Source organism: Pleurodeles waltl, chromosome 6 (genome assembly GCF_031143425.1).
Source record: "Pleurodeles waltl isolate 20211129_DDA chromosome 6, aPleWal1.hap1.20221129, whole genome shotgun sequence".
In the NCBI taxonomy this organism is placed as follows: Eukaryota; Metazoa; Chordata; class Amphibia; order Caudata; family Salamandridae; genus Pleurodeles; species Pleurodeles waltl.
In genome coordinates, this window is record NC_090445.1 from 106685463 (window position 1) to 106711459 (window position 25997).

General features: G+C 47.7%; 1 protein-coding gene across 5 annotated transcripts in view; it reads left to right on the plus strand.

Annotated features, from left to right (window-relative positions):
* The window catches only part of CACNB1 (calcium voltage-gated channel auxiliary subunit beta 1), a 335868-nt gene that overhangs the window by 206554 nt on the left and 103317 nt on the right, over nt 1–25997 (plus strand). For 4 of the 5 annotated variants that reach the window (XM_069237464.1, XM_069237468.1, XM_069237465.1 and 1 more), the window contains 4 exons: nt 2706–2828; nt 8117–8253; nt 15860–15939; nt 23087–23238. In XM_069237464.1, the coding sequence (XP_069093565.1) occupies nt 2706–2828; nt 8117–8253; nt 15860–15939; nt 23087–23238 (492 nt within the window). The remainder of the gene's footprint in view (nt 1–2705; nt 2829–8116; nt 8254–15859; nt 15940–23086; nt 23239–25997) is intronic. The other variant, XM_069237466.1, reaches the window with a different exon arrangement.

The window sequence follows — 25997 nt, forward strand, 5'->3', positions numbered from 1 at the left end:
TGTGCTCTGTACTCATTTGAGCCAGCAACACAGTGGCCCTCATTACGACTTCAGTGGTCTTTGACAAAGACCGCCGAAGCTGCGGGCGCCACAATACTACCAGTGCTGGCGGTATGCATGGTGCCCTATTATGACTTTTCTGCTGCGCCAGCGGACGGAAACAGCGTTTCCGCCTGCTGGCCCAGTGGAAAAGTCACATCAACATTGAAGCTGGCTTGTCATAGAGCCGGCGGCAATGTTGATGTGCAGCGGGTGCAGCAGCACCCGTCGCGCATTTCACTGCCCGTAATTGGGGCAGTGAAATGTGCGATGGGGCTGTGCCTGGGGGCCCCTGCACTGCCCATGCCAAGTGCAGGGGCACCCCGAGTCCGCCTTACCCCCAGCCTTTCTTTTACCGCCATGGACAGGCTGCTGTATGGGGACTCGTAATCCCCAGGGCAGCGCTGCCCTGGCGGATTACGATCGCCTGGCGGTAGGCTAGGTAGGTAGGCTGGCGGTACCGGCGGTATGACCGTGGCGAGTGCGCCACGGTCATAATACGCCTGGTAGACACCTCCAGCCTGTTGCCTGTACTACCTCTGCCGCCGGCGTGGCGGTCCGGGACCGCCAGGGTCGTAATGACCCCCTATGTCCTTTGTGATCCAGATATCAAATGTCTTCTGCACTATTGTAAGCCATAAATTGTCTGTTCTCTCCACCTGTGTGTTTAGCTACTATCTGTCATCTTTATCAATGTGAGACAGCTAACGTCTGTCTTTTCACCTGTGTCTGCCACCTTGTGCCTTTGCTCCTTACAGGTGTAAGCACTGGTGTGCGCCAGCTAGGGTCTTTGCTGTGGATCCCCTGTGAGCCAGCTACCGTCCGTCCTTAATGATCCAGATATTAAATGTTTTCTGCACTAGTGTGGGCCACCTAGTGTCTGTCCACTGCACCAGTGTGGGCAGTTAAGGTCTGTCCTCTTTTCTCAGAGGTGAGCCCACATACGTCAGTGCTCTTCACCTGTGTAAGCCCCCTAGTGCCTCTGCTCTGGTGTGAGCCAGCTAGGAGCGGGCCTGTGGAGTTGTGTGACCCTACTAGTGTCTGTGCCCTGCGCCGCTGTGCGCCATCTATGAGCAGCATGGTTTCCTTTGTGATTTAGCTATTAATTGTCTTCTGCACTAGTGTGAGCCAGCTAGTACCTGTCATGTGCTTCAAATACCTCCAAAAACAACTGAATGTAAAGGATGTTTCAGTTGTTTTTGTTATACAGTATGTATGAGGAGGCATTATAAAAATCTCCTTTGGCAATCTCTAGACAGTAAACAATCGTTTGCTTTTTGATGACCTGGCCAAGGGCCTCTCAGCTGAATATTAAGCTGGGTTAGGGGGTGATACGGGACCCTTCAGATGGCCACAGAGATGCAGTAGGAAGTGATAGTAGGTCTCCCTGCTCGAGGTAGAGCTGAAACGAGAAGTGATGTGGAGCCAGAGCTAGGAAGAGAAGTGACACAGAGCCTCTCAGTTGGATATGAGATGGGAAGGGACGCAGGGCTTCTCGGTTGAAATAGAAATGGAGTGGTGTGATGCTGACCCTCTCATGTGGAGGTGACGAAGGAAGAAGTAATGCAGGGCCTCTCATATAGCGATAGAAATGTTCATGGTGTGATGCAGAGGTGGTGATGCTGAGCCTCTTATTTGGAGGTGACGCTGGAGTGAGAAGTAATGCAGGGCCTGTGATCTTGGAATAGAGGTGATTGTGGTGTGACGCAGAGGTGGCTGTACTGCTGATATTATCTAGGGGTAATGCTGGAAAGGGAAGTATTGTATGGCTTCTCATCGGGGCACAGATGATTGTGGTGTGATGCACAGGTGGTGATCCTGATGCTCTTATCTGGGGATGATACAGGAGAGGGAAGTAATGCAGGGCAGTTCAGCTGAAGCGTGAGCTTAAAAATAAGAAGCAATACTAGGTCCCTCAAATGAAGGTAGAGCTATAGCCTCTCATGTACATCACTGTATGTACTGGAGTGGGAATTGTTGCAGGATCTCTCTCTAACACCGTTCCCATGTCTTCCGCCTTGTTCGGTTCTTAGATGTTGGCCGCTCTGGCCCAGATGTACACCAGCCTTTAAGGTAATGCTTATTATTACATTCCTCAATCAACTCTCTTGGTATCCTCGATTTTCTTTTGTATATGGCACATTTCTCCTTTCATACCGAGACATGACCCATCTGCCTGTTTGCTGTATGATCTGGTAATCCACTAAGGGCCTCCAGCGGTGAGCTGCAGGCTCCTGCGGCTTCACAGGAGTGTGTGGGGTTAATTGATGTCACTAAAACAATGAGGCATGATCGCACCCACTGTGCCCCTCTTCTATACGGATACACCATGAACATTGCTTGTTTGTGTTGACCTGCAGAAGTTGGACCCTTAGTGCAGCATGGTGGCACTTCCCTACATCCTCTTGTGGTGTGTTTCTATCCCCTCTGCGCCTGCGCGTAGCTTGGATACCCCAGCAGACATGAGCCCCATCACCTAGCGTGTTAGATCCTCTCATTTTTTCACATAGGGCCTTCAGATGGTGAGGAGTTAGCATTTGGTAGGCCTAAGTATTTGGTTGCTGGAGTAATGAGGCAGTGAGTTTGTTCTTTCTCATATGGCTAATACCGTGCTAGTGGAAATGAGATGGTGTCCCTTGACATGCCTTCTCTCCTTTTTCTAATAGACCAAGCCTGTTGCCTTTGCTGTCCGGACAAATGTGGGGTACAACCCGTCTCCCAGTGACGATGTTCCTGTCCAAGGCATGTCCATCTCCTTCGAACCCAAAGACTTCCTACATATCAAAGAGGTAAGTGTTGGATAACGGGGCGCAAAACATTAATGCAAGCATGCAGACCCATAGGTGTTCAGGAAGCATGCAGACCCATAGGTGTTCAGAGATTTCTGGGCAGGCGGGGAATTGAAGAGTTACACAGACTCTCCCAGTGGACAGTGAAAGAGCTCTACCCTGTTCTGCATAATCTTCATCTGAATCAGTCAGTTGCTGTTGTAATCAACAGAATGCAAGAATCCCCTGAAAACAACATTAATACTTTTATTTGATAGTCCATCGAGAAGGATTGATGCACATCTTGCTCAATTTTGAGATCAAGCTGATTGGTGCTCATGCTAGTAATTTCATGCACTTGAAATTGATTTACAAGGCCGCTTTTAAAGGAGAAACATAATTAAATATATGTCCACCAGCAGTTGACCAGCACTTAAAAGCAGCGGCTTTCAAACTTTGTAATATTGCACCCCCACCCCGTGTACAATGTTTTGGGGTGAGTGCCCCCTTAAAACTTTCAATGGGGCAGATCGAGACAAGGGTAAGGAGGCAATAAAACATGGGTGGATTTATAATTATAGCCTTTCGAACAGAGTTAAAAAAGCATCAACGATTGTTCAGGAACTTGCCTTTGCAGATACTGGTAGCCGGGTGGCAAATTGTGCACTACTGGGATGGTGGTTTTCTCCTGCGGCAGAACACTTAGAAAGTGCGTGTGTGCTGTGAGTGTAGCATCTTGGCATTGAAGTCTATCAAAAAACAACAATGGGGAGCAATGATTGCAAATAGAAGCATGGCTTTAAAATAGAAACAGCAGTTTTCGGAGTCTTTCTAAATCTACAATGCTCATTTGAATACATAATAGCTTTGGCTTGCCTGCCTCCTATTTTGCACAGGCACATAAAGCAACGAGTCATTTGACGAATAGAGTTCCTGTCTCCATCCATGAATGAATTGAATGAATTGACAGATCAAGACGAGGGTGGAGGGCCGGGGAGTGCCAACTCTGAAAACGAATTTATTACATAGTGCCTGCCTTCAAATGAGCAATACTTGACAATAGGAGCCAAAGAGTATCTAAGTTTCAGTTAACTGTGGGCTGCAGCATTCTGGGCGCACTGCCTCACAACAGATACTGATAGGCCTAAATGAAGGTTTAATCTGCCCACAGGACAGTTTATCACTTTGCATTGATGATAGACAAGTTTCGATAAGAACTCATTCCACTCACAATGCTTATCCCTGTGAAATTCTCACTCCCCAAAATGTTCCACCACAAGGTGGACTTTGGAAACTACCCCAAATGTCTGAAAACACACTTTCCGCTGACTAAGCCCTACTTAACTGATACATTATCACTACCTGTTGTATTTACTTTAATCCCACTATGAATTCCCTAGCTGCTGCTTTGACGCAGTACAGAGGCTGCTGAGGCACTATACAGAAATCAGAGATAAAAGTAACATAAATAATCAAGGATGCACCCAACAAGGTCAGACCTCTCTGAAGGCAAATTCCAATAAGCAGAGTTACAGAGTCTTATGTCAAAAAGACTGATTTTAACACCGCAGCAACCTGAAGGGCTTGTGGTAACTGTATCGAAAATGCAAGCAAGCTATTTATTTATATAGGATTGAGAGTTTGGACAGACTCCAGTAGAAACAAGCCTATAATTCTGAGATCAGCATGAAACATAGTGCTCTCACTTTTAATGGGATTAAGGTTTGACTACTTGGTGTTCGTCACTTTTATAACGCACAATCACCCATTAGAAATGCGTATCACACCCGTCACTGCACAAAGGAAATGCAGGTGACACAGGACGTACACCTTTGTGAGTAGCAAACACAGTCATGGAGTACGGACTTGATCTTTTCACATATACTCAGTTTCTCCTCGCAGTACAACTAATACTGAATCAGAGGAAAAGCATACGTGGTCCACTAGAAACAAACAGACACCAAGCAAACAGTATATACAAACAAAGCCGGCTAAAAATGTAACACTTTATTATGGAAAATGTCTTCACTTGGTGCAGATTGGCTACAGGAGGTGGCAGATATTGGGATAAAATGGCCAGTGCAAAAATGCATTGTGTTTACTGCCAGGCACACTGAAACGCCTGCAGACCCCTTAAAAACGAATTGAAAGGTACTTTCTGAGCATTGCTTTGCCTCCCTGCACACACTGACTTCCTTACCGAGCTTCCAGTGCTCCTGCTGTGGGCTTTATGTTGAGAATAGGACTTTGCCGTATAAGCCTAACTGCGTTTAAATATAAGGCCACAAAATACATGACAAAGGGAATAGGATATAGAATATATTAAAGAAAACTGCAAAAGCTTCTCTTGTGGGACTTGCGTGACACTGGTGGCGTGGGTAACTGCGCCTCCCTTCAGAAGACTCAAACCCCCCAGGGATGTGACCCTACATTTTGAATACCACTGACTTAAAATTGACCTTATTTTATCGACCTGCATCAAAGGACAGAATATATTTTTTCATGTATTAATTTTTTAGAACGCACAATTACCAGAAGGTGCTAACAGACTAATAAACTCTATGCTGCACACTCATACTCAACGGATATGTCTACGTACACAAATTGTTTTTTAGAGCCCTACAGAATTTTAAGAAATTTGGCTCCAGGCATAGCTCGGATGGCAGTCTGTTCCATGCTTGAGCTGCAACCACAGAAACAGCCCGCCCTCCTAGGTGGAGTTCGAGCGGAGCAGTCTGGGATGAATGTATTTTTGAAGCATGAATCTTTTCTGGATTCACATGCTGTGCATTATTCCGCCATATAGTGGTTGGGCCTGGAACTTTCCAACTTATTTAATCTTCTTTAGTTCTTTCTTTTTTATTTTTGTTGTTGGGTGTCTAAGGATCTGCCCATTTGGTGCTTTCCATGAAGCTGTATCTCTTCCTCTGGAAGCTCCCACCATTTATCTCCATCTTCAGATTCTATTTTTCCGCCATTGGGTTTAGAAGCCTGCTGAAGGAGCTCCAATACAAGGAAGAAGCTTTTGGGAAGAAATTCCAAGAAATCTTTGGAACGTTCACCGGAGTCATTACTATCACCAACAGAGAGGTACTGGAGGAGTATTTGAGGAAAGGAGAAGATTTTTTGTAAAGAACTATCAAGAATGCCAATTCTAGGGGTTCTCTGAAGGGCCTAAATGGGTTACTAATGGTACAGTGGCCAGATGGATCTCTGAAACTATTCAAATATGCCACACTAATGCCAGGGAAAAATTGAGCTCAAACCCAAGGGCACACTCTACAAGGAAGAAACGAGCAACCATTGCCTTTCTAGTAAATACACCATTACAGAATATTTGTATGGCAGCCACGCGGTCATCCACGCACACTTTCACGAAACACTACTACATAGATGTTCAAATGAGCAACGATGGTCAGGTGGGTCAAAAGGTTCTAGAACATATGTTTACAGATATTATTCCAATCTTCAGCCCATCAACCACAAATCAAACATACCGCTACAGAATCTATGCACAGCATGTGAATCTAGAAAAGAGTCATGCTGCAAAACGTTTCTTACCGGTAGGTGTCGTTTTGCAGCTTGAAGAATTTTCAGGATTCACAAGGGACCCACCCACCTCCACCAAGAAGATGGAGAAGAATAAAAATAAAAAGGAATCTGAAGATGGCGAGAGAAGGTGGGAGCTTCCGTGGGAGGAGTGCAGCATCACAGGAAACACCAAATAGGCAGATACGTTGACGCCCAACAACAAAAACAAAAAAATGAAATAAGGACTAAAGAAGACGAAAGAATTTGAAAAATTCCAGACCCAAATACTAGATGGCAGAATAGTGAACAGCATATGGATCCAGAAAACTCTTCAAGCTGCAATACTACACCGACATGTCAGAAACTATTTGTTTTTAAACATATCAGATATATACAAAGACCATGCTACTGTGCAAAGGGCCTTATGAACCATATAGAGGGCCCTGAACCAGCATCTCAGATGAATAGGGAGCCATTGTAACTGTCTAAGTAATGACGAGATGCTGTCAGACTTACTCCTCCCAAAGACCAACCTAGCTGCTGCGTTCTGAATAAGTTGTAATCTCTTTAAAAGGTAGTCCAGAAGTCCAGCATAGAGAGTATTGAAATAAACCAGTCTGTTTAAAATCAGAGCTTGCACCACCACTTGTTGAGAATGTTGGGGAATAAAAGGGAGGATCTTCTTTGGTTGTTGTTTTATTAGCAGGAACCATGTAGATATTAATTCACGAATCTGATTCTCAAATGACAGTTTGCTATGAAATAGCACACCCAGATTGCTGACAGTGGATGCTGGTTCCCGACATTCTCCTAACAACTGGGGCCACCACATAGAGAACCAGATTAAAAGATTACCAAATATCAAAACCTCAGTTTTGTCTGAAGTAAGCCAGAGAGAATTGGCATTCATCCAGCTAGGTACCTTGATCAAACAGCCTTTGAACTTCTCTTGGAATTGAAATGTTGCCCTCCATGAGGATGAATATTTGGGTATCCTCGACATGGCCACAAAATAGAAAGCCAAAAGAGGCAATCAAATCTGCCAGGGGAGCATCATATATATAAAAAAAGTAGCACTGAGAGCAGACCCCTGAGGAACACTTTAGGCAATATCTTTCAAATCTGAACAAAAACTTGCCATCTAGACTGCCTGAGTTCTGTTTCCCAGAAATAACTGAAATAATCTCAGTGGCTTGTCCATCAGGCCAGTAGCAAGTAACCTTTTCAGTAAAAGAAAATGGGAAACTGTATCAAAAGCAGCTGACAGATCGAAGAGAATGAGAGTGCCATTGAACTTCCTCTATCCAAAATCATAGGGGTGTCATTGGTAGCTGTAGTTTCATTGCTTAGGCAGGATTTGAATCAAGATTGGTGCTTAATAAATACGCCATGTTCCTCTCTGTAAGATGCTAGCTCTGTATTTACAAAGCTTTCCAGGAACAAAATAATTGACGTTTTGGGTCTGCTTTGATCATCAAATCTGCTACTCCAAAAATGTGAGCAGTGCAGTCCCTGGGTGCACTGTTGTTGTATTACTGAATATTGCCACACTCGTATTATGTTCTTTCTCAACAATGAAAAAAAAAAAAAGTTGGGAATATTCACCACATGTTGGGAAGATCTTCCCTATGTCTGCTGTCAGCTGAGGGTATGCTGGTGAGCCTTTATGGAGATATACTTTATCATTTGCAGTGTGCAGAAGGAGGCTGTCTGATGATACAACAGAACTCAGTTCAATCTTGGATATGCTAATGCCACTCCTTCTTTTGTCTTTGCAGAAGTACAGCAATGACTGGTGGATCGGACGCCTGGTAAAGGAGGGCTGCGAAGTGGGCTTCATCCCCAGTCCAGTGAAGCTGGAGACCATGCGGACTCTGCAGGAGCAGAAAATGAGGCAGAACCGGCTGAGTTCCAGGTAGAACAAGAGTGGGTTAGCCCAACCCAGGGCTGGCTTTAGCGCTGTTGGTCGATGGTGTTACAGTCTTTGTTGACCCCCCAAAAATACACCTTCTCCACGGATTCCGTCACTGCTACCTTCCAATGGTGGCCCTCACCTTTCTATCAACACTGCTGCACCATATCCCCTTAAATAGGTGCAAACAATTGGTAACAGCAGAGGTAGATTTTGAAAAAAAACTCAGAGGAATGTATTTTCTGCATTGACTTACATTAAAGTGAGGGCAGTTTTAACAGAAGACAGCTAAATAAAGCCGTTTTTTCACTTGAAAAACTGGGAGCGTCCTGCCTGAATGGGGTATGCTAATATTATCAGTCCTGTGAGCAGTGCTTAATTTGTAATTAAAAACATGCCGGTGCCCAAAGCTCTCATTTGAAATGCACGGCTGCTGCAATTAAATGTGCGAGCACAGAATACTGAGGCAGGATAATAAAGCCATCTCGGACCTCTTTAATCCACTTACAGCCACTCTCTGCTCCTTCAGCTCACTCTTGCAGCTTTCTGCTTTCTCCCTTAGTGACACTTTTTTGTTTTTCTCTTCCTCTGTCTTTCCCATATGTGTCTTTTGCTTGCAATAAATACCTGATGACAAAAAATAAGTGCCGGCCCTCAAAAATAAGTGCCGGTGCCTCCCATCGGCAACCAATCTCAAATTAAGCACTGCCTGTGAGAAGTTCCTTGTGTTGCCATAGTGTATCCCTAATGCTTGTTAGTGTGTTACTGCTTTTATGTGGCCTTGTAGCACGCATCTTCTGTGCTTACATGCAGGGCAGGGCATGCAGGGGTGGTTGGAAGTGTGTGTATATATGTGTTTGTGTTTCTGTGATGCTGTGCTTAGGTGTGCATATATTTGAAACAGAGGTGCATTCATGTGCACCTTGATCTGAAGCATTGTTATGGGCTGCGCACGTGGTCCTATGAGGGATCACTGCGGTCAATGTATGTAAATTATTCCAAAGGCCACTGCAGATCGCTTCAGTACCATTTCTGACCCCAGAGGAGCCCTTAACTCCCCGTTATCAGCCCCCGTGGCAAATCTAGGACTTTTCCCTTTACCTCAGACCGTAAGATGGTGTCCTGTCAGAAGAAAGCTGTCATCCTCATTCAGAAACTGTTTATAAGGCCTAAATCTTCCAGGGATGTCGTGTAAAGCTTCTGTTGGCTGCTGGCATTAGATCTCAGTTTGCAGTCTAAGTGAGCCTATAGGTCTGGTGAATGTTCAGGCACCCCAAAATCTTGATTGCATCTGGCTGTCAGAGACACAGACCCGAAAAGTTTGGTACCCTTAGTCAATATAATTGTGGCTGCCCTCTCTACCAGCAACCAGACCCCTCCAGATACTGAATACCACTTGAGTCTCTAACCTGTCTCTCATGTGCCCATTAAACCGGAACACTTGACTACTTTAGCCCCATTAGCCTCTTATCTGTCAGGCACTATCTGATAGAGACATCTAGCTGCAGATTCCTTACCTTTGAATTCCCTGGCGTCAGCTTCGAATCCGGAATTTTTTGCTGAGCAATACCCTGCGCATGCCGTCGGGTGGTGTCGTTCAGATCCACGTGCATCGTTCGGCTCCGCGTGGCATTGTCGGCATCATTGGAGCCGTCTGTGACGCTTATAAAGGCACCACCCTGGCGCACGGAAGTCAGTTCTTGTCCTTCCACGCCATTTAAGCGCAGGTCTGGGATTGAGCTACCCTCTGCCATTTTTGGCAGGCTTTTTTCGAAATTTTGTCTAAGATGTTTTCGTCTGTGTGAGACATCCTTGAGGAACACGGGGTTCAAGCCGTGTGGTGCATGCCATTGCGTTATGTCGGTAACGAACCCCCACCAGGTATGTCTCTGGTGCCTCGACAGATACCACGACTCAAAGTCGTGTTCTAACGTTGGTTGTAACAAATCCTAGGAGGTCACAGTCCCACTCGAGGAGGAAGTCGCAGGACCGCTCCAGGAGCCCTAAGTCCTCTTCGTCGCACTTAAGGTCCTCCAGGGACTCGGGTAAGAGACACAAAAAGAAGAAGTCTAAGAGGACTTCACCACGCCCGTCGGCCAATGAGGGAAGTCAGGAACATCGGCTTTCCATACAGGGTTCTGCGGAACCGATGCCAGGGCCGACTTTGCCTCTCCACCCTTATCTGGGAGCCAGAGCGACCCCGCTCAATTTAAAGAATTTTACGAAGCCATGCACCTCGTATTTGAGTGGACTGCCTCCGCTGGTGAGCCTTTGGGCCCTGAGTGGTCAGCAGGGACCCCATTGTATTCTACGTCGACAGCTTCGCCCCGACACCGTTGGGGACCCCAGGATCTGATATCGGATCCAGATCGACGCTGGTTCCACACAGTTGACCTCCTCCGACGTCGACGCTCCCCCCACCACTGGTGCCCACCAGCGGTGTGAGCCTCATTCTGGATGATCTGGAGCTGGAACGACGATCATATGATGCCGATTCCGACTTCGCCAACAGGGCCAAGATCAGTGCCTGAGGTTTATTTTGAACAGCCTGGCACAGGAGAGAAATGGAAGAGGTCTGAGGATCCTTTAAAATATGGATTGGAGCAGGACTGGTATGAGGATCTAGGGGAAGCCAGTGGACTAGATACTTCATCCCCATCCTGCCCGCCCACAGGTGTTACTTGCGGTTCAAGGTGGGCATTGACCACTTTCAGCTTACGGTGCTCCCCTTCGGTCTCACCGGTGCCCCTCAGGTGTTCTTCAAGGTGATGGCGGTGGTAGCAGCTCATCTGCGCAGGTTAGGGATTTCAGTTTTCCCCTACCTCGATGACTGGTTGTTGAAGGCGCCTACGCCCCAGGCTCTTGTCAACCACCTTCAGACGATGGCGAACCTCCTGCATTCACTGGGGTTCACTATAAACGTGCCAAAGTCACACCTGACTCCTTCTTTGAAGCTCCCTTTTATCTCAGCTATTCTGGACACAGTGCAGTTTCGGGCTTATCCTCCCGAGCAGCGAGTCCAGGATATTCTGGTTATGATACCGATGTTTCGGCCTCTATCCTGGATTTCAGTGAGACAGACTCTGAGGCTGTTGGGAATCATGGCCTCCTGCATCCTTAGTCAAGCATGCCAGATGGCATATGAGGGCTCTGCAGTGGGACCTGAAGTTCCAGTGGATGCAGCATCAGGGGACTCTTACTGACACGGTTCAGATCTCTGAGGGAACTGCAAAAGACATGCAGTGGTGATTAGTGAACTGCGATTGGATAAGAGGCAGACTCCTTTCCCTTCCCCAGCCAGATCTCACAGTATTGACAGGTGTGTCACTTCTGGGATGGGGCGGCCATCTGGGAGAGGTAGAAATCAGAGGTCTCTGGCGAAATCCGGACTCCATATCAACTTACTGGAGCTCCGGGCGATCCGACTGGCATTGAAAGCATTTCTTCCTGTTGTAAAAGGGAAGATAGTGCAGGTGTTCATGGACAACACCACTGCAATGTGGTACTGCAACAAGCAGGGCGGTGTGGGGTCTTGGACTCTTTGTCAAGAGGCTCTGCATCTGTGGACATGGCTGGAACAGCAGGGCATAACCCTGGTGGTTCAACATCTGGCAGGTTCTCTGAATTCTAGGGTGGACAAACTCAGTCGGCAGTGCCTGGTGGGTCACGAACGGTATCTCCACCCAGAGGTGGTGTAAGGACTCTTTCAGCAGTGTGGAGAGCCTTGGTTAGATCTGTTTGCCTCCGCAGAGAATGTCAGCAGTTTTGCGCGTTGGAGTTTCCAAGGTGGAAATCGCTCAGCAACGCTTTTCATCGCGAGTGGAATTCAGCCCTTCTGTATGCTTTTCTGCCCATACCACTTCTGACCAGAGTTCTCAAGAAGATCAAGAACGACCGGGCCCAAGTAATCTTAATGGCTCCGGATTAAGCACGGAGAGTCTGGCATCCCGAGCTTCTGCACTTGAGCATCAATCCTCCAATCAGGCTGCCCCTTCAGGAGGATCTTCTGTTGCAGCAGCAGGGGAGGGTTCTCCACCCAAACTTGTCAACTCTACACCTTCATGCATGGAGATTGAGCGGCAGCAGTTGATGGCTTTTGACCTTCCTCCTGAAGTCTGTAAAGTTATTTTAGTTATTTTGGCAGCCAGGCGTCCCTCCACTAAAACAGTATACACCTGCCGTTGGAAATGCTTTGTATATTATTGTACAGAAAGGTCTATTGATCCTCTTTATGCTTCTCTTTCTGATATCCTTCTCTTTATACTTTCCCTTGCCCTGCAGGGCTCTGCCTTGGGTACCCTCAAGACCTATCTTTCTGCCTTATCCGCATTCCTTCGGCTGCCTGATCAGCCTTCACTTTTCAAATCTCCCATTGTACACAGATTCCGCAAATGGCTTGTACATATGTTTCCCCCTACGCCCTTTATAATGCCCCAATGGAAATTAAATCTGGTCCTCACATTTCTTATGTGTGCTCCCTTCGAGCCCTTACACAACTGTCCCCTCTGGCTACTCACCATTGAGACAGCCTTCTTAGTGGCAATACCATCTGCCAGGAGGGTGAGTGAGATGCAGGCTCTTTCATCCAATCCACCGTATCTCACCATATTTTCAGACAAGGTGGGTCTCAGAACTCGGGCCTCTTTCCTCTCCAAGGTGGTGACCCCATTTCATCTGGGTCAGAACATTACCCTGCCCACCTTCTTTGCTCCACTGCATCCCTCTAAAGAATAGGAGCGACTCCACCGGCTGGATCCACAAAGAGCATTGTCATTCTACCTTGACCGCACAAAAGAGTTCCGGGTGGATGACCAACTCTTTGTGGGATACGTGGGAGCAAAGAAGGGTCGGGCAGTGCAGAAACTCACCATTTCACGCTGGGTAATTCTCTGCATTAAAGTCTGCTACCCATTGGCCAGGAAGCAGCCTCCTGAGGGCTCATTCTACCAGGGGCAAAGCTGCTACCACTGCGCTATGTCGGGGCATTACAGTCCTGGATAGTTGTCGGGCAACAACCTGGGAATCTTTGCACACGTTTGCAAGACATTACTGCCTAGACAATTAGGTACGGAGAGATGGACATTTTGCCTGTTCGGTCCTACAGGACTTTTTAGTGTAAGTATAGGTATCCGCAGCCCACCACCAGGAGGTTATGGCTTGGGTAAGGTATATGCAGCTAGAAGTCTGTATCAGACGAACAAGTTACTTACCTTCGGTAATGCATTATCTGGTAGAGACTCTATCTAGCTGCAGATTCCTTACACCCAACCATGCCTCCCCGCTCTGGGGATGTCTCTGGTAGGGTTAGGGTTTATCCCTTTTATGGCCCTAGTTTTGCACAAACTGTTGGTTCTATCCATGACTTGGCGCTTCTGGCGTGGAAGTTCGTGGATAAAAGAACTAACATACGCGCCCCGGGGTTGTGCCTTTGTAGATGGCCATGACACCACAGACGGCTCCAATGAAGCTGACGATGCCATGCGGAGCCAAACGACTTTGCGGATCCGAACGACGGCACGCGCATGGTATTGCTCAGCAAAAAATTCCGGGTTCAAAACTGACACTAGGGAATTCAAAGGTAAGGAATCTGCAACTAGATAGATTCTCTACTAGATAATGCGTTACCGAAGGTAACTTGTTCTTTGAGTGTACTTTTCTTTGGCACCATACACATTTTTGGAGATGGGTGGGGACTCTGTTCATGGTGGAATGTTAGACTCTTGGGCTTTACTGGCATTTGCATTTTTGTTGGGATTCTGCCAGACAAGCTCAACCCACTGAGTTGTCCAACCTTTTACCACAACACCAAGAGCTTGGGTAAGTGTGCTGTAGTGAATCGTGATACATTGATGCATCCTCTACTTCTACCCCGGTGACAAACAAAGGGACACAAAGATTCTATCAAACCTGAGGACTCGCAAAGGCTTCTGGGAAAACCTTGTTTCTTCCATAGGACAGCATTGGTGTTTCGGCCTAATGTTCTGAACAGCTAGCTTGTACGTGCTAGGAAAAAGTTCCACATCGTGTGTTGGCCGCGAATGTTCTTCTAATTTTGTGTTTATCGTTATTTTTACTACCATTCTATTTGTAAATAAAGATTTGTTAGTGCCTCTGACTGGACGCGGAGTTAAGCTCGAGTTAATGACTTTACCACACTATATCTGAGTGTCTTATCCACTCCCACCCCCTATTTTGGGGGCTTCGTTTCGCTACTGCTGGGCAAAATCAGGCCTGGTAAAAATATTGAAAGTAGACCCATTCTGCAGGAGGCCGAGACTTGAAAGTGGCCGTCTGTGGTGGTTGTATGGGTGGGCCACGGAAGCCCATGTAGATGTGAAAGGACTCTTGCAGTATGGTAGCGTAGCCAATCCGGCCCCTTCCGTGCAGGGTCACTTGCCTAAAGGGAGTAAGATGGTTATCTAATGGGAGTGCGTCGCGTTACAAGTGCGTATACTGCCACACAACTATTTATTGTATTGGGTCGCACATAAGAGCCTTCGCGTCCTACTAGAATGTTTTCGGATAATCCACAAAACATTCTTTTTGGGGCTCGTTCGCGCCTTTTGGGGCCACAGGCTGTCCGAGATGGCTTTCCTCATTTACCGTCCTGTGTGGGATTTATACGCTGTAATTAGGGTGGCGTTCCGTTAAGTCTATGTTGAGAGTAAGCCAGAACCGTCAAAATAATAAATGTTAGGTGTGAGGACTAACTAGTAACTGTTAAGGTCGCTGCTTTGCGATTGCCAACTTTCTTAGTGGTGATAACCACATTCGGTTTAAGAGTATAGATTATTGTACCTGAACTAGCCGCAAGGTGGCAGAATGATACAAAGCATGTGTATAGGTGAAAGTTAAATTCTATTGCAGAGTAAGCTGCATAACTGTAACATTAGCACTGTCGTGTATTATCTTTCCCTCCTTGATGTAGGTCCTCAAGAAGTGTCAGCCTAGTCCACATAATTCTTTCATCTAGCTATTGAGTGACTATATATTTACTGAAATGTGTTTGGTGGCATTTCTTTCGGCTTTGGTTTTACCACCTTGTGTTTGTGATCATAATGAAAGTGAAAGGAAGCGCAGCCAAAGGCTACGCCAGGATCAGCCAAAAACTCCCTAGAAGGCTGTATACCATTCAGAGCTCAGCAGCCAGCGTCAGTGTATTCTTACACCACAATCACATCACACCACACCTGAAGGAGCTTCAGTGGCTCTCCATATGCAAACGAGTACAATTTTCTCACCCACACTTTCAAAGCACAACCTAACACTGGCCCACCTGAATAATCGCGCTGTTTTCAGAAACCTTTCAATCACCTCCGCTTGTCCGGACTCCTACTTGCACACATCCCACGCATACGGAAAACAGATCCAGAGGTTGAGCTTTCTTCATCGCTCCTAACGCATGGAACAACCTGCCTCTGCACTTAAGACCCTCCTCCTCACTTGCTGAATCCCGCAAGAAGCAGAAGACTTAGCTCTTCAAGTCGTCCCACTAGACCCAAGGTTTGGCTGAACTCACACCTGCTCATCGCCAGCACCCCGTGATAGTGTGCTCTACAAACATGCATAACAACAAAAAATGACCTTTGTGTCTTTCTTTCTCTTGCAGTAAGTCAGGCGGTGGGAACTCCAGCTCCAGCCTTGGTGATGTGGTGACCGGGACACGCAGGCCTACCCCACCAGCCAGTGGTAAGAGAACCAAAGAACTTGGTCTTTGATCAGAGTCACATAGAGCAGTCCAACAAGTGAACTATCCTCTGACCTGTCACCCAGGGTGACCTTTGTCCAGATCACAAAGTTTTTAGATTAGTTCACGTGTCAGAACACTTCATGTGTCTCTAGTATATTTGTGCTCTATTCTGGATCACTACGTTTCATGATACACTCAGAGATATCATCTAGTCTTTGACTTCTGTGATCCAGGACAGAGATCTGTTTGACCTGTAGCACATTTATTTTTTAACTCTGACCCTAGTGATCCAATATAGGGTCACTCTGGGGCAGAGTCACAGGCAATACATCAAAATCTTAACTCTGGCCTTGGTGGTCCAGGACAGGGTCACCGTGGCTCACAGTCACATTGAGCTCTTCAAAGCCTGAACTCTGACCTTAGTGATCAGGGGTACCAGATGAGTCATTCACTCTCCCACAGTCCTTCCCTCTCCATGGCGGGCTATGGGATAAAAGATGTATCCTTCCCTACCCACGGTCAGTAATGAGGTAGGAGATGTGTCCTTCTTCCTCTCCACTTGTTGAATTATGTGGTACAAGATATGTCCTTCCCTACCCACGCCGGGTTATGGGGTACAAGATGTGTCCTTCCCCACCAACGCCGGGTTATGGGGTACAAGATGTGTTGTTCCCTACCCACGCCGAGTTGTGGGATACAAGATGTGTCCTTCCCTACCCACGCTGGGTTATGGGATACAAGATGTGTCCTTCCCTACCCACGCTGGGTTATCAGGTACAAGATGTTTCCTTCCCTACCCACGGTCAGTCATGAGGATGTGTCCTTTGTGACCTCCATTTGTTGAAGTATGTGGTACAAGATGTGTCCTTCCCTACCCACAACGGGTTTTAAGGGACAAGATCAGTCCTTCACTCTCCACGTCGGACTATGGGGTACAAGATGTGTCCTTCCCTAACCACAGTCAGTCATGAGGTAGGAGATGTGTCCTTCTTGCTCTCCACTTGTTGAAGTATGTGGTTTAAGATGTGTCCTTCCCTGCCCACGCCGGATTATGAGGTACAAGATCTGTCCTTCCCTATACACTCCGGGTTATTTGGTACAAGATGTGTTGTTCCCTAACCACGCCGAGTTATGGGATACAAGATGTGTCCTTCCCTACCCACGCTGGGTTATGGGATACAAGATGTGTCCTTCCCTACCCACGCTGGGTTATCTGGTACAAGATGTTTCCTTCCCTACCCACGGTCAGTCATGAGGATGTGTCCTTTGTGACCTCCATTTGTTGAAGTATGTGGTACAAGATGTGTCCTTCCCTACCCACAACTGTTTTTAAGGGACAAAATCAGTCCTTCACTCTCCACGTCGGACTATGGGGTACAAGATGTGTCCTTCCCTAACCACAGTCAGTCATGAGGTAGGAGATGTGTCCTTCTTGCTCTCCACTTGTTGAAGTATGTGGTTTAAGATGTGTCCTTCCCTGCCCACGCCGGGTTATGAGGTACAAGATCTGTCCTTCCCTATACACTCCGGGTTATTTGGTACAAGATGTGTTGTTCCCTAACCACCCCGGGTTATGGGGTAGAAGATGTGTCCTTCCCTATACACTCTGGGTTATGTGGTACAAGATGTGTCCTTCCCTACCCACGCCGGGTTATGGGGTACAAGATGTGTCCTTCCCTATACACTCAGGCTATGGGATACAAGATGTCTCCTTCCCTCTACACTCAGGCTATGGGATACAAGATGTGTCCTTCCCTCTACACTCAGGCTACGGGATACAAGATGTGTCCTTCCCTACCCACACCGGGTTATGTGGTACAAGATGTGTCCTTCCCTCTCCACGTCGGGCTATGAGGTACAAGATGTGTCCTTCCCTACCCACACCAGGTTATGGGGTACTAGATGTGTCCTTACTTATGCACTCCGGGTTATGAGATACAAGATGTGTCCTTTCCTTCCCACGGTCAGTCATGAGGTACGAGATGTGTCCTTTCTTGCTCGTCACTTGTTGAAGTATGCGTTACAAGATGTGTCCTTCCCTACCCATGTGGGGTTATGAGGTACAAGATGTGTCCTTCCCTACCCACGCCGGATTATGGGATACAAGATGTGTCCTTCCCTACCCACACCACGTTATGGGGTACAAGATATGTCCTTCCCTATACACTCCAGGTTATGTGATACAAGATGTGTCCTTCCCTATACACTCCAGGTTATGTGGTACAAGGTGTGTCCTTCCTTACCCACACCAGGTTACGAGTTACAAGATGTGTCCTTCCCTATTCACTCCAGGTTATGTGGTACAAGATGTGTCCTTCCCTACCCACGTCAGGTTATGGGGTACAAGGTGTGTCTTTCCCTATACACTCTGGGTTATGGAATACAAGATGTGTCCTTTCCTTCCCACTGTCAGTCATGAGGTAGGAGATGTGTCCTTCTTGCTCTCAATGTGTGCTACAAGATGTGTACTTCCCTACCCAAGCCAGATTATGAGGTACAAGATGTGTCCTTCCCTCTCTACGTCGGGCTATGAGGTACAAGTTGTGTCCTTCCCTACCCACACCGGGTACTGAGGTACAAGATGTGTCCTTCCCTACCTGTTGGACCTGGCCCTTGTGGCAGGTTCATCCCATGACTTTTTGCCTCCTTCCTCCTATTTTGTCTGACCTGTCGCTGTTGGTTTTAGGACTCTAAGCACTTTATCACTGCTGATCAGTGCAAAGTGCTGGTGCTCTCCCTTCTAAAGTTGGTACGATTGGCTTATACCTAATTGGCATATTTAATTTACCTATAAGTCCCTTGCAAAGTGGTATCTCTATACCTAGGGCCTGTAAATTAAATGCTACTAATGGGCCTGCAGCGCTGCTTGCACCACACACTGAAGTAGCCTTTCAAACCTGTCTCAGGCTTGCTAGCACAGGGCCTGTGTGTGCAGTTTTCTGCCACATGGACCTGGCATCTAAATTTACTTGCCAGGCCCAGAACTCCCATTTTTACTACATGGAAGTCGCCCCTAAGTTAGGCCCTAACTAGCCCTATGGGCAGGGTGCTGTGTATGTAGAAGGCAGGACATGTGCCAGGTTGCGTGGCCTGTCCTGTGACAAACAGCCCAACTGGGTGTCTCACTGCTGTGAGTGCTGCCTTCTCATAGGATTGCATTAGAAATGCCCTGCCTTATGTGTAGGGGGTATTGTCTGATTTATGAGGGGTAGCATAGGCATGTTTGGTATGGTTGTAATGTTGATGAGAAATGCTGCTTACTGGTGTAGGTGGATTTTGTACTACTATTACAGAAATGCCACTTCTAGAAAGTGAGCATTTCTCTGTGCTTATGACTCTGGTGTTTTGCAGCTTGACTCCAGTCCACGTCTGGGCAGAGTGACAGTTGGGCTTTGTGCATACTTTTCAGACAGCCTGTACACAGGGAGGGTGGAGGTGTCACGGAAGTGCATCTGCATGCTGAATAGTCTTCCTGGGCTGAGAGAAGGGAGAGGCGGGGCACACCTGCATTTGTAAAGGCTGTGCCCTGGTCTCACACAGTAGGGTTGTTTACCCCCAACTGATCTTTGGAGCCTGTGCTGGGGGAGAGAGGGGGCACTCACAGAACCGGTTGGAACCGTCTCTCCCCTTCTTTGTAAAACACACTGTAACACTAAGTATAAGTACAGGGGAACTTTCCCCACAATTTGGAGACATTTTGGAACTTACCTGGAACTGGGCACAGACTGCTGGAGGGAGTCACAAGGAATCGCCATGGACTGCTGCTGTTGTGCTCACCTGTGACTGGCTGGGTCATTATGAGAGACTGTCATCTGCCTGAACCCCCTTGCACAGTCCTGCTGCTGATGCCTGCCACCTGTGCTCCTTTGTCCCAGACTGCTGTCCCCCAGGGGCAGGGTGCCGTGGCCCCTGACCCCTGCAACCATCAGAAGCACATGAGGAGCGCTTCTTCCTGGTTGACCTACCACCTAGAGAGCGCTCTGCGTATGCTGGAAACAGCATTTGGAAAGCGTGTTGTTGTGCTGAGAATCACCGCCGCAACCTGGGCTTATTAAGATGCCCTAGCACTTTGGAAAGCACATTGTTGTGCTGAAATTCACCACCGCGACCCGGGCTTTATTTTCTTCAAGTGCCTCATAGCCGCACTATCCCCGGTGCCCCTGGGGCACCCCTAGAAGCAAGGAAAGGAGCGAGCGAGCGAGCGCGCTCCTATCGTGCCCATGGCGCGAAGCAAGCTCCAAGGAGCGCCCCGGGGCACAAGCAGGCCCCTACTTTGGTGCCTGCCCACCGCTGCAGCCCTGGAGGGCTGCAGCGTGCTGTATGAAGCTGAACGGGAAAGGAAGCCTCATCTGAGGCTTCCCACCCCACCGGGCCCCCTTTTATCCTTGTTGACGGGCAGAGGGGAGGAAGCCTCATCCGACGCTCCCCCCGGCCCCAACGGAGCACGTCTTGTGTTGCCAAGAGACCTCAAGCGGGCGGAAGCCTCGCCAGAGGCCCCGGGACTGCTGGTCCCCCTTTGGGCCCTCCCCAGTGATCGTGGGCCCCAGGAGGGGTCCGATACAAATATCTTTAAGGGCGGGCAGGGTGGAAGCCTCATTGGAGGCTCCCTGTGCCGCCAGCCCCCTATCTTTGTTTTGGGGCATTGTTGTGCCCCCCCCCCCCCCCCCTGTTGGAGGGCCAGTGATCACGTGCCCCAGGAGGGGCCCGTTATAAACCCAGAGGAGGTGCGTGTCGCCCCCTTCTCCCCCAGTTACCGGAGGGCCCCCGTTTTTGCGCAGTGGAGCGCTGGGGGCCCCTCTTGTTCTCTTGTGGCACTGTAAGTGCCGTTCATCCTGAACTCAGGTACTTTGTCAAAAGGACTTATAATATTCAAATGTTCCTAGTATGGACATGATGAATGTATATGTTAACATGCGTAGTTTTATGATTCTAATGTTTCTTTTATGGGCATAACATGCTAATATGTTTTTCTTGACTTGCCGTGTTTGTTATAATGCTCTTGGTACAGGCATTTATGATATTTCTATGACAAGTGCATTTGTGTAATAATTTGATTCCTCACTACTGCTTATATTGCAGAATACTAAGTAACCTGTGTGTTATATGTGACTAATGCTGGTTCCGCAGAGTAACTAATGTGTAACGTTCTGACAACTGCTAAGGTAGTAGCATATTACTGACATGTCTTTGGTCTAATAATTGCGTTGTGTACAATACAGTATATTTTCATATAACTTGGTGTTGTGTTTCCTTTGTGGTGGGGATAGTGTGTCATGTGTTGTGTGTGTGTTGTGCAAACACTTTACACATTGCCTCTGGGATAGACCTGACTGCTCGTGCCAAGCTACCAAGGGGGCAAGCAGGGGTTATCTTGGATGTGTAACTCCCTTGCCCTGACTAGAGTGGGTGGGTTCTGCCTGGCATAGGTGCATACCCTAGCCAACCAGAAACCCCATTTCTAACACTACCCATGCCAGGTTATGGGGTACAAGATGTGTCCTTCCCTATACACTCCGGGTTATGGGATACAAGATGTGTCCTTTCCTTCCCACGGTCAGTCATGAGGTAGGAGATGTGTCCCTCTTGCTCTCCATTTGTTGAAGTATGTGCTATAAGATGTGTCCTTCCCTACCCATGCCGGGTTATGAGGTACAAGATGTGTCCTTCCCTCTTCACGTTGGGCTATGAGTTACAAGATGTGTCCTTCCCTACCCATGCATTGTTATGAGGTACAAGATGTGTCCTTCCCTACCCACACCGGATTATGGGGTACAAGATGTGTCGTTCCCTGTACACTCCAGGTTATGTGATACAAGATGTGTCCTTCCCTACCCACGCTAGGTTATGTGGTACAAGATGTGTCCTTCCCTATACACACCGGGTTATGTGGTACAAGATTTGTCCTTCCCTACCCACACTAGGTTATGTGGTACAAGATGTGTCCTTCCCTATACACACCGGGTTGTGTGGTACAAGGTGTGTCCTTCCCTACCCACACTAGGTTATGTGGTACAAGATGTGTCCTTCCCTATACACACCGGGTTATGTGGTACAAGATTTGTCCTTCCCTACCCACACTAGGTTATGTGGTACAAGATGTGTCCTTCCCTATACACACCGGGTTATGTGGTACAAGATGTGTCCTTCCCTACCCACACTAGGTTATGTGGTACAAGATATGTCCATACCTATACACTCCTGGTTATGTGGTACAAGATGCGTCTTTTACTACCCACACCAGGTTATGTGGTAAAAGATGCGTCCTTCCTTCCCCACTTTGGTTCTTGGGATGCAAGCTGTGTCCCTTTCCCCATACATAGCCTATACCATCTCACACTCGCATGTTCTTGGCCCTCATTTTTGTTTATTACTTCATTTTATTTCACAAACTGTCTCTAGTTGTATCAGTACTGTGCTGTTTATTTTTCCATCCTAATCTTTATTTCTCCATTTTCTTCTCCCATCCTTCACCGTTAATTTCTCTCCTCCTTTCTCCATTCCTCCTCTTGTCTTCTTCCACTCTCTCCCTACTCTTCACCATCCCTCAAACCCATAACCCTCTTTCTGATCCTTGACTTTCTCGCACTCTCCTCTCTTTCTTCTTACCTCCTATTTATTCTTACATCGTTCTGCCTTTCATCCCACGCTTCTCTCCACGCATTTTCTTTCTGAGCTTTTCTCCATTCACCCCGCCCCTCTCCTGCCTTTTTCGACCCCCCTCGTGATTACTGTAATTGTGCCTTCCCCTCTCATCTTTGTTTTTTTTCTCTTCACCCCTCCCTTCACCTCCAACTGTCTTCTATTTCTCTTACCATCTCCTCCTTCTCTACTCATCTCTTCTCCTCCCTCCTCGCCTCCCCTTCACATCTCTGCCCATTTACCCATTTATTCCCTCGCACTCCGTCGGTCCTGTTTCTTTCTCTTGTCTTTTGTCTCTCCCTCTTTCTTCCCCTCACGTATTCATAATGCCTATTGCCCGTCCTCCCTTCACGCGCCTCTTCCTTCCTTTCACTCTTTTATTCTTCCTGCCACTCTCCCTCTCTGTCCTCTTCCCCCAAACTTCTCCGAATCACTTTCTCCTTTTCTTCCCCGTCCCCCCTCACCCTTAACACCCACCCCCTTCACCCTCCCCCACGCCTCCCCCAGGTCCCTTGGATATCACCCACTTGAGGGAGGACCTCGAGCCTCTCGAGCTAGAGGAAGAGGAGGCTGAGGGGCCGGGCAGCCCCCGCTCCCCCCTCAGTAGTGTCAGCAGCGTCACCACCCCCACCGCCAAGCGCATCCCTTTCTTTAAGAAGGTAATGCCCGGGCCGGCGTGGGCACTGCTCCCAGCACCTGGGGCGGGGGGGCATCTCCTAACAGGCACGTGCAGGTTACAGTAGAGTGCAGCCATGTTTGTAGCTTTTGGTGTACTACGTCACTGGAAACATCCTTTTCAAGGACAAAGGCTCGGAAACAGACCTTGCATTAATATCTCTGAGCAAAAAAAGTAGATCTGCACTTAAATCTACTGTTAAACGTATGCCCCCGACTGGAACTGGAAGAGGACATTAACCAATCTCTAACATATGTGGGAAGTGAGTTTAGCTGAATTATAAAAAAAATAACAGAGGTTGAATTATTTGTAGGGAGATATTTGTGCAAGGTCAGGGTTCTGTCACTGTGAGCAGCGGAAGCCCTGTTCTTGCGAAATATGTTTTTGCAATCTGTTTTGGAAGTACTTTTAGTGACTTGAGAGGCTGGCCTGGAATGAATAACCTGCTTTGCCAGCCTGGTGTCTGTTACAGGTTCACATGCTGAGAACGCACTTTACTGCCACCTGCTGCTCGGACATGTAATAGCTGTAACCAGTCGATTTCAGCAACTGCAATACATGAGGAATCCGGTGTTGTATCAAGAAATGCCCAGAAAACCTCCAGATTCTGGCTTCTTTCCCCTCACATTACATCCGTCCGCTGACGCAACACAAAGGCTGAGAAACGGGGGCGCGTTATTTTCTTCTTTTTATGTCGCACTGAGTGACATTTGTCACTACGTTTAACTGCGCTTGTGTTTTTGAAGTTACTATGAGAGTAAAAGAAAGTTCAACATGATATGTTGACAGTGTTTGCCTTTGGATGGCATTTGTAGCATTCAGAATATGCGGAAGCCATTTTTCCTTGTCTGAAAGGCACAGACGCCGCAAACCACACATTTTGAGGGTGTTGTCGCCGGCCTAGGTGGCTGATGTGTAAAAAACATTCCCATTTATGTCGGTATCGCCAGCAAAAACACTATCTCTGTCTTTCCACAACCACTTCTAGTAAGAAACTGACTTTCACTTTTACTTCGTTGACATAGCCCAGCTCAGCATCCTAGGGTAACACTATGTAGAAACAGCTCTCCATGTCGACGTCACAGGGTGCACTTCAGTGCTGATGCAGATTCTGGAGTCGACTCTACTTCCACCTGCCTCGCGCATATAGAGGTCTGCACCAGTGACCCGGAAGAAGATGAAGGTGATGGCGAAGGTAGCCGAATGGTTGTTGATTGATGTCAATGGTCCGAATTGATCCGGGGAACTTTGTGGAGCCAAGTCACACTTTGGGGAGGACCTTCTTCCTCCAACGCGGTCTCAGTTGAGGGGATATTATAGAGAGAGCTGTGGCACCACCAAATATCCCCTCAGGAAACGAGGTAGCTTGAAATTCCCCTAAACCGAAACAAGTAAGCAGCTCTAACACCTGCACGTTCAGTGATAATTATCTAACCGAGCCAGTCATTTATTCTGGACTCTGGCAGGTTTGCAGCTTGTTCCTCTGTGACCTAAAATGTCTGATCTAACGTAGCACCTACAAGGCGAGCATCGTCTCACGAGGGAAGACGGCATCCCATCAAGGCAGCGCTGGATCTGGGACGCCATAGAGCCGGGCAGCTTGTGACACCTCGGGTCTGCCACGGTTCTCGGCTCTAAGTCTTCCGGTTCTGTGATAAAATCGAGGAGAGCTGCAGGGGAACAAGTGGTAATATTCCCTACTTGGGACTGTTTGGAATCTCACCGGTGCTGATCACGGACAGATTGGGATGAAAAACAGGCCCAGGCACCCTAAAAAAGTGGCCCACAATTGTGGGTTACACCTTTTTGCATAACACTGCACCGGTGTTTTAAGTAGTATCAACATAAGGAGGGCGGGAGGGGCTGTCTGAAAGAGGCATGTCCAAAAAACTGAAACTGAATTATCTCAGTCTAGCTGCCAAGATCTATGAGTAGATATTGACACAACTTTTGTTTTCTTAACTCCAGTGAGATTAAAAAAATTCATACATCGCCAGCACTCCTTGTGCATAGATAAGTTCACACAAGGGAACCACATCTGAATGTCATTGAGGTCATTTCTTGTCAGGCCCCCTGTGCCTTCTCAGTCTACATACATTAATGTGCCCGTAGCGTGCCCAAGTTAGCTTTTTATATCAATGGCCAGATCACCAGGGGGCTAGCATTGATGCCTCCTGCCCTACAGCAGAGATAGATCTAAAATCGGACACCACTCTGCCTTAAAAAGCAGCCCCCAACTGCAACTCACACTGGCCCATCGGCCATTGCCCGAGTGCCCGCCTTACCAATCCGACCCTGGTGCCGATTCATCACAATTAAAATGTATATTTGTTTAAGAGAACCTGTAAAACTCACACCAAGCACAACCATGTTTTATAACACTGAGTAGATAAGGCAGTCACATGCCTGTGCTCACCTGCTATCTCATCCCAACAGTTGTGTAACAGTCTGCTCGCTTACTGTAATGAAGCAGCAGTGATTCATAGCATCGCTGGGATGTTAGAAGCATCTCTAATGCAGAACCACTCGCTGCCAACAAGGAGGGGGCCACCCATGCACCTGTTGACCAGCCCAGCTTGCTCTATGACAATGTCTCACCTCACTGAAAACATCAAAAGTAGGAAACACCTCTAGGCCGGCGTCCTTCAGCAACGCTGCTTGGCATCTCCTTTGTCACAGTTGTGGCATGTAATCAGTTAATGGCTTGCACGGTATGTCCGCATGTTTTCAACACACTCTAGT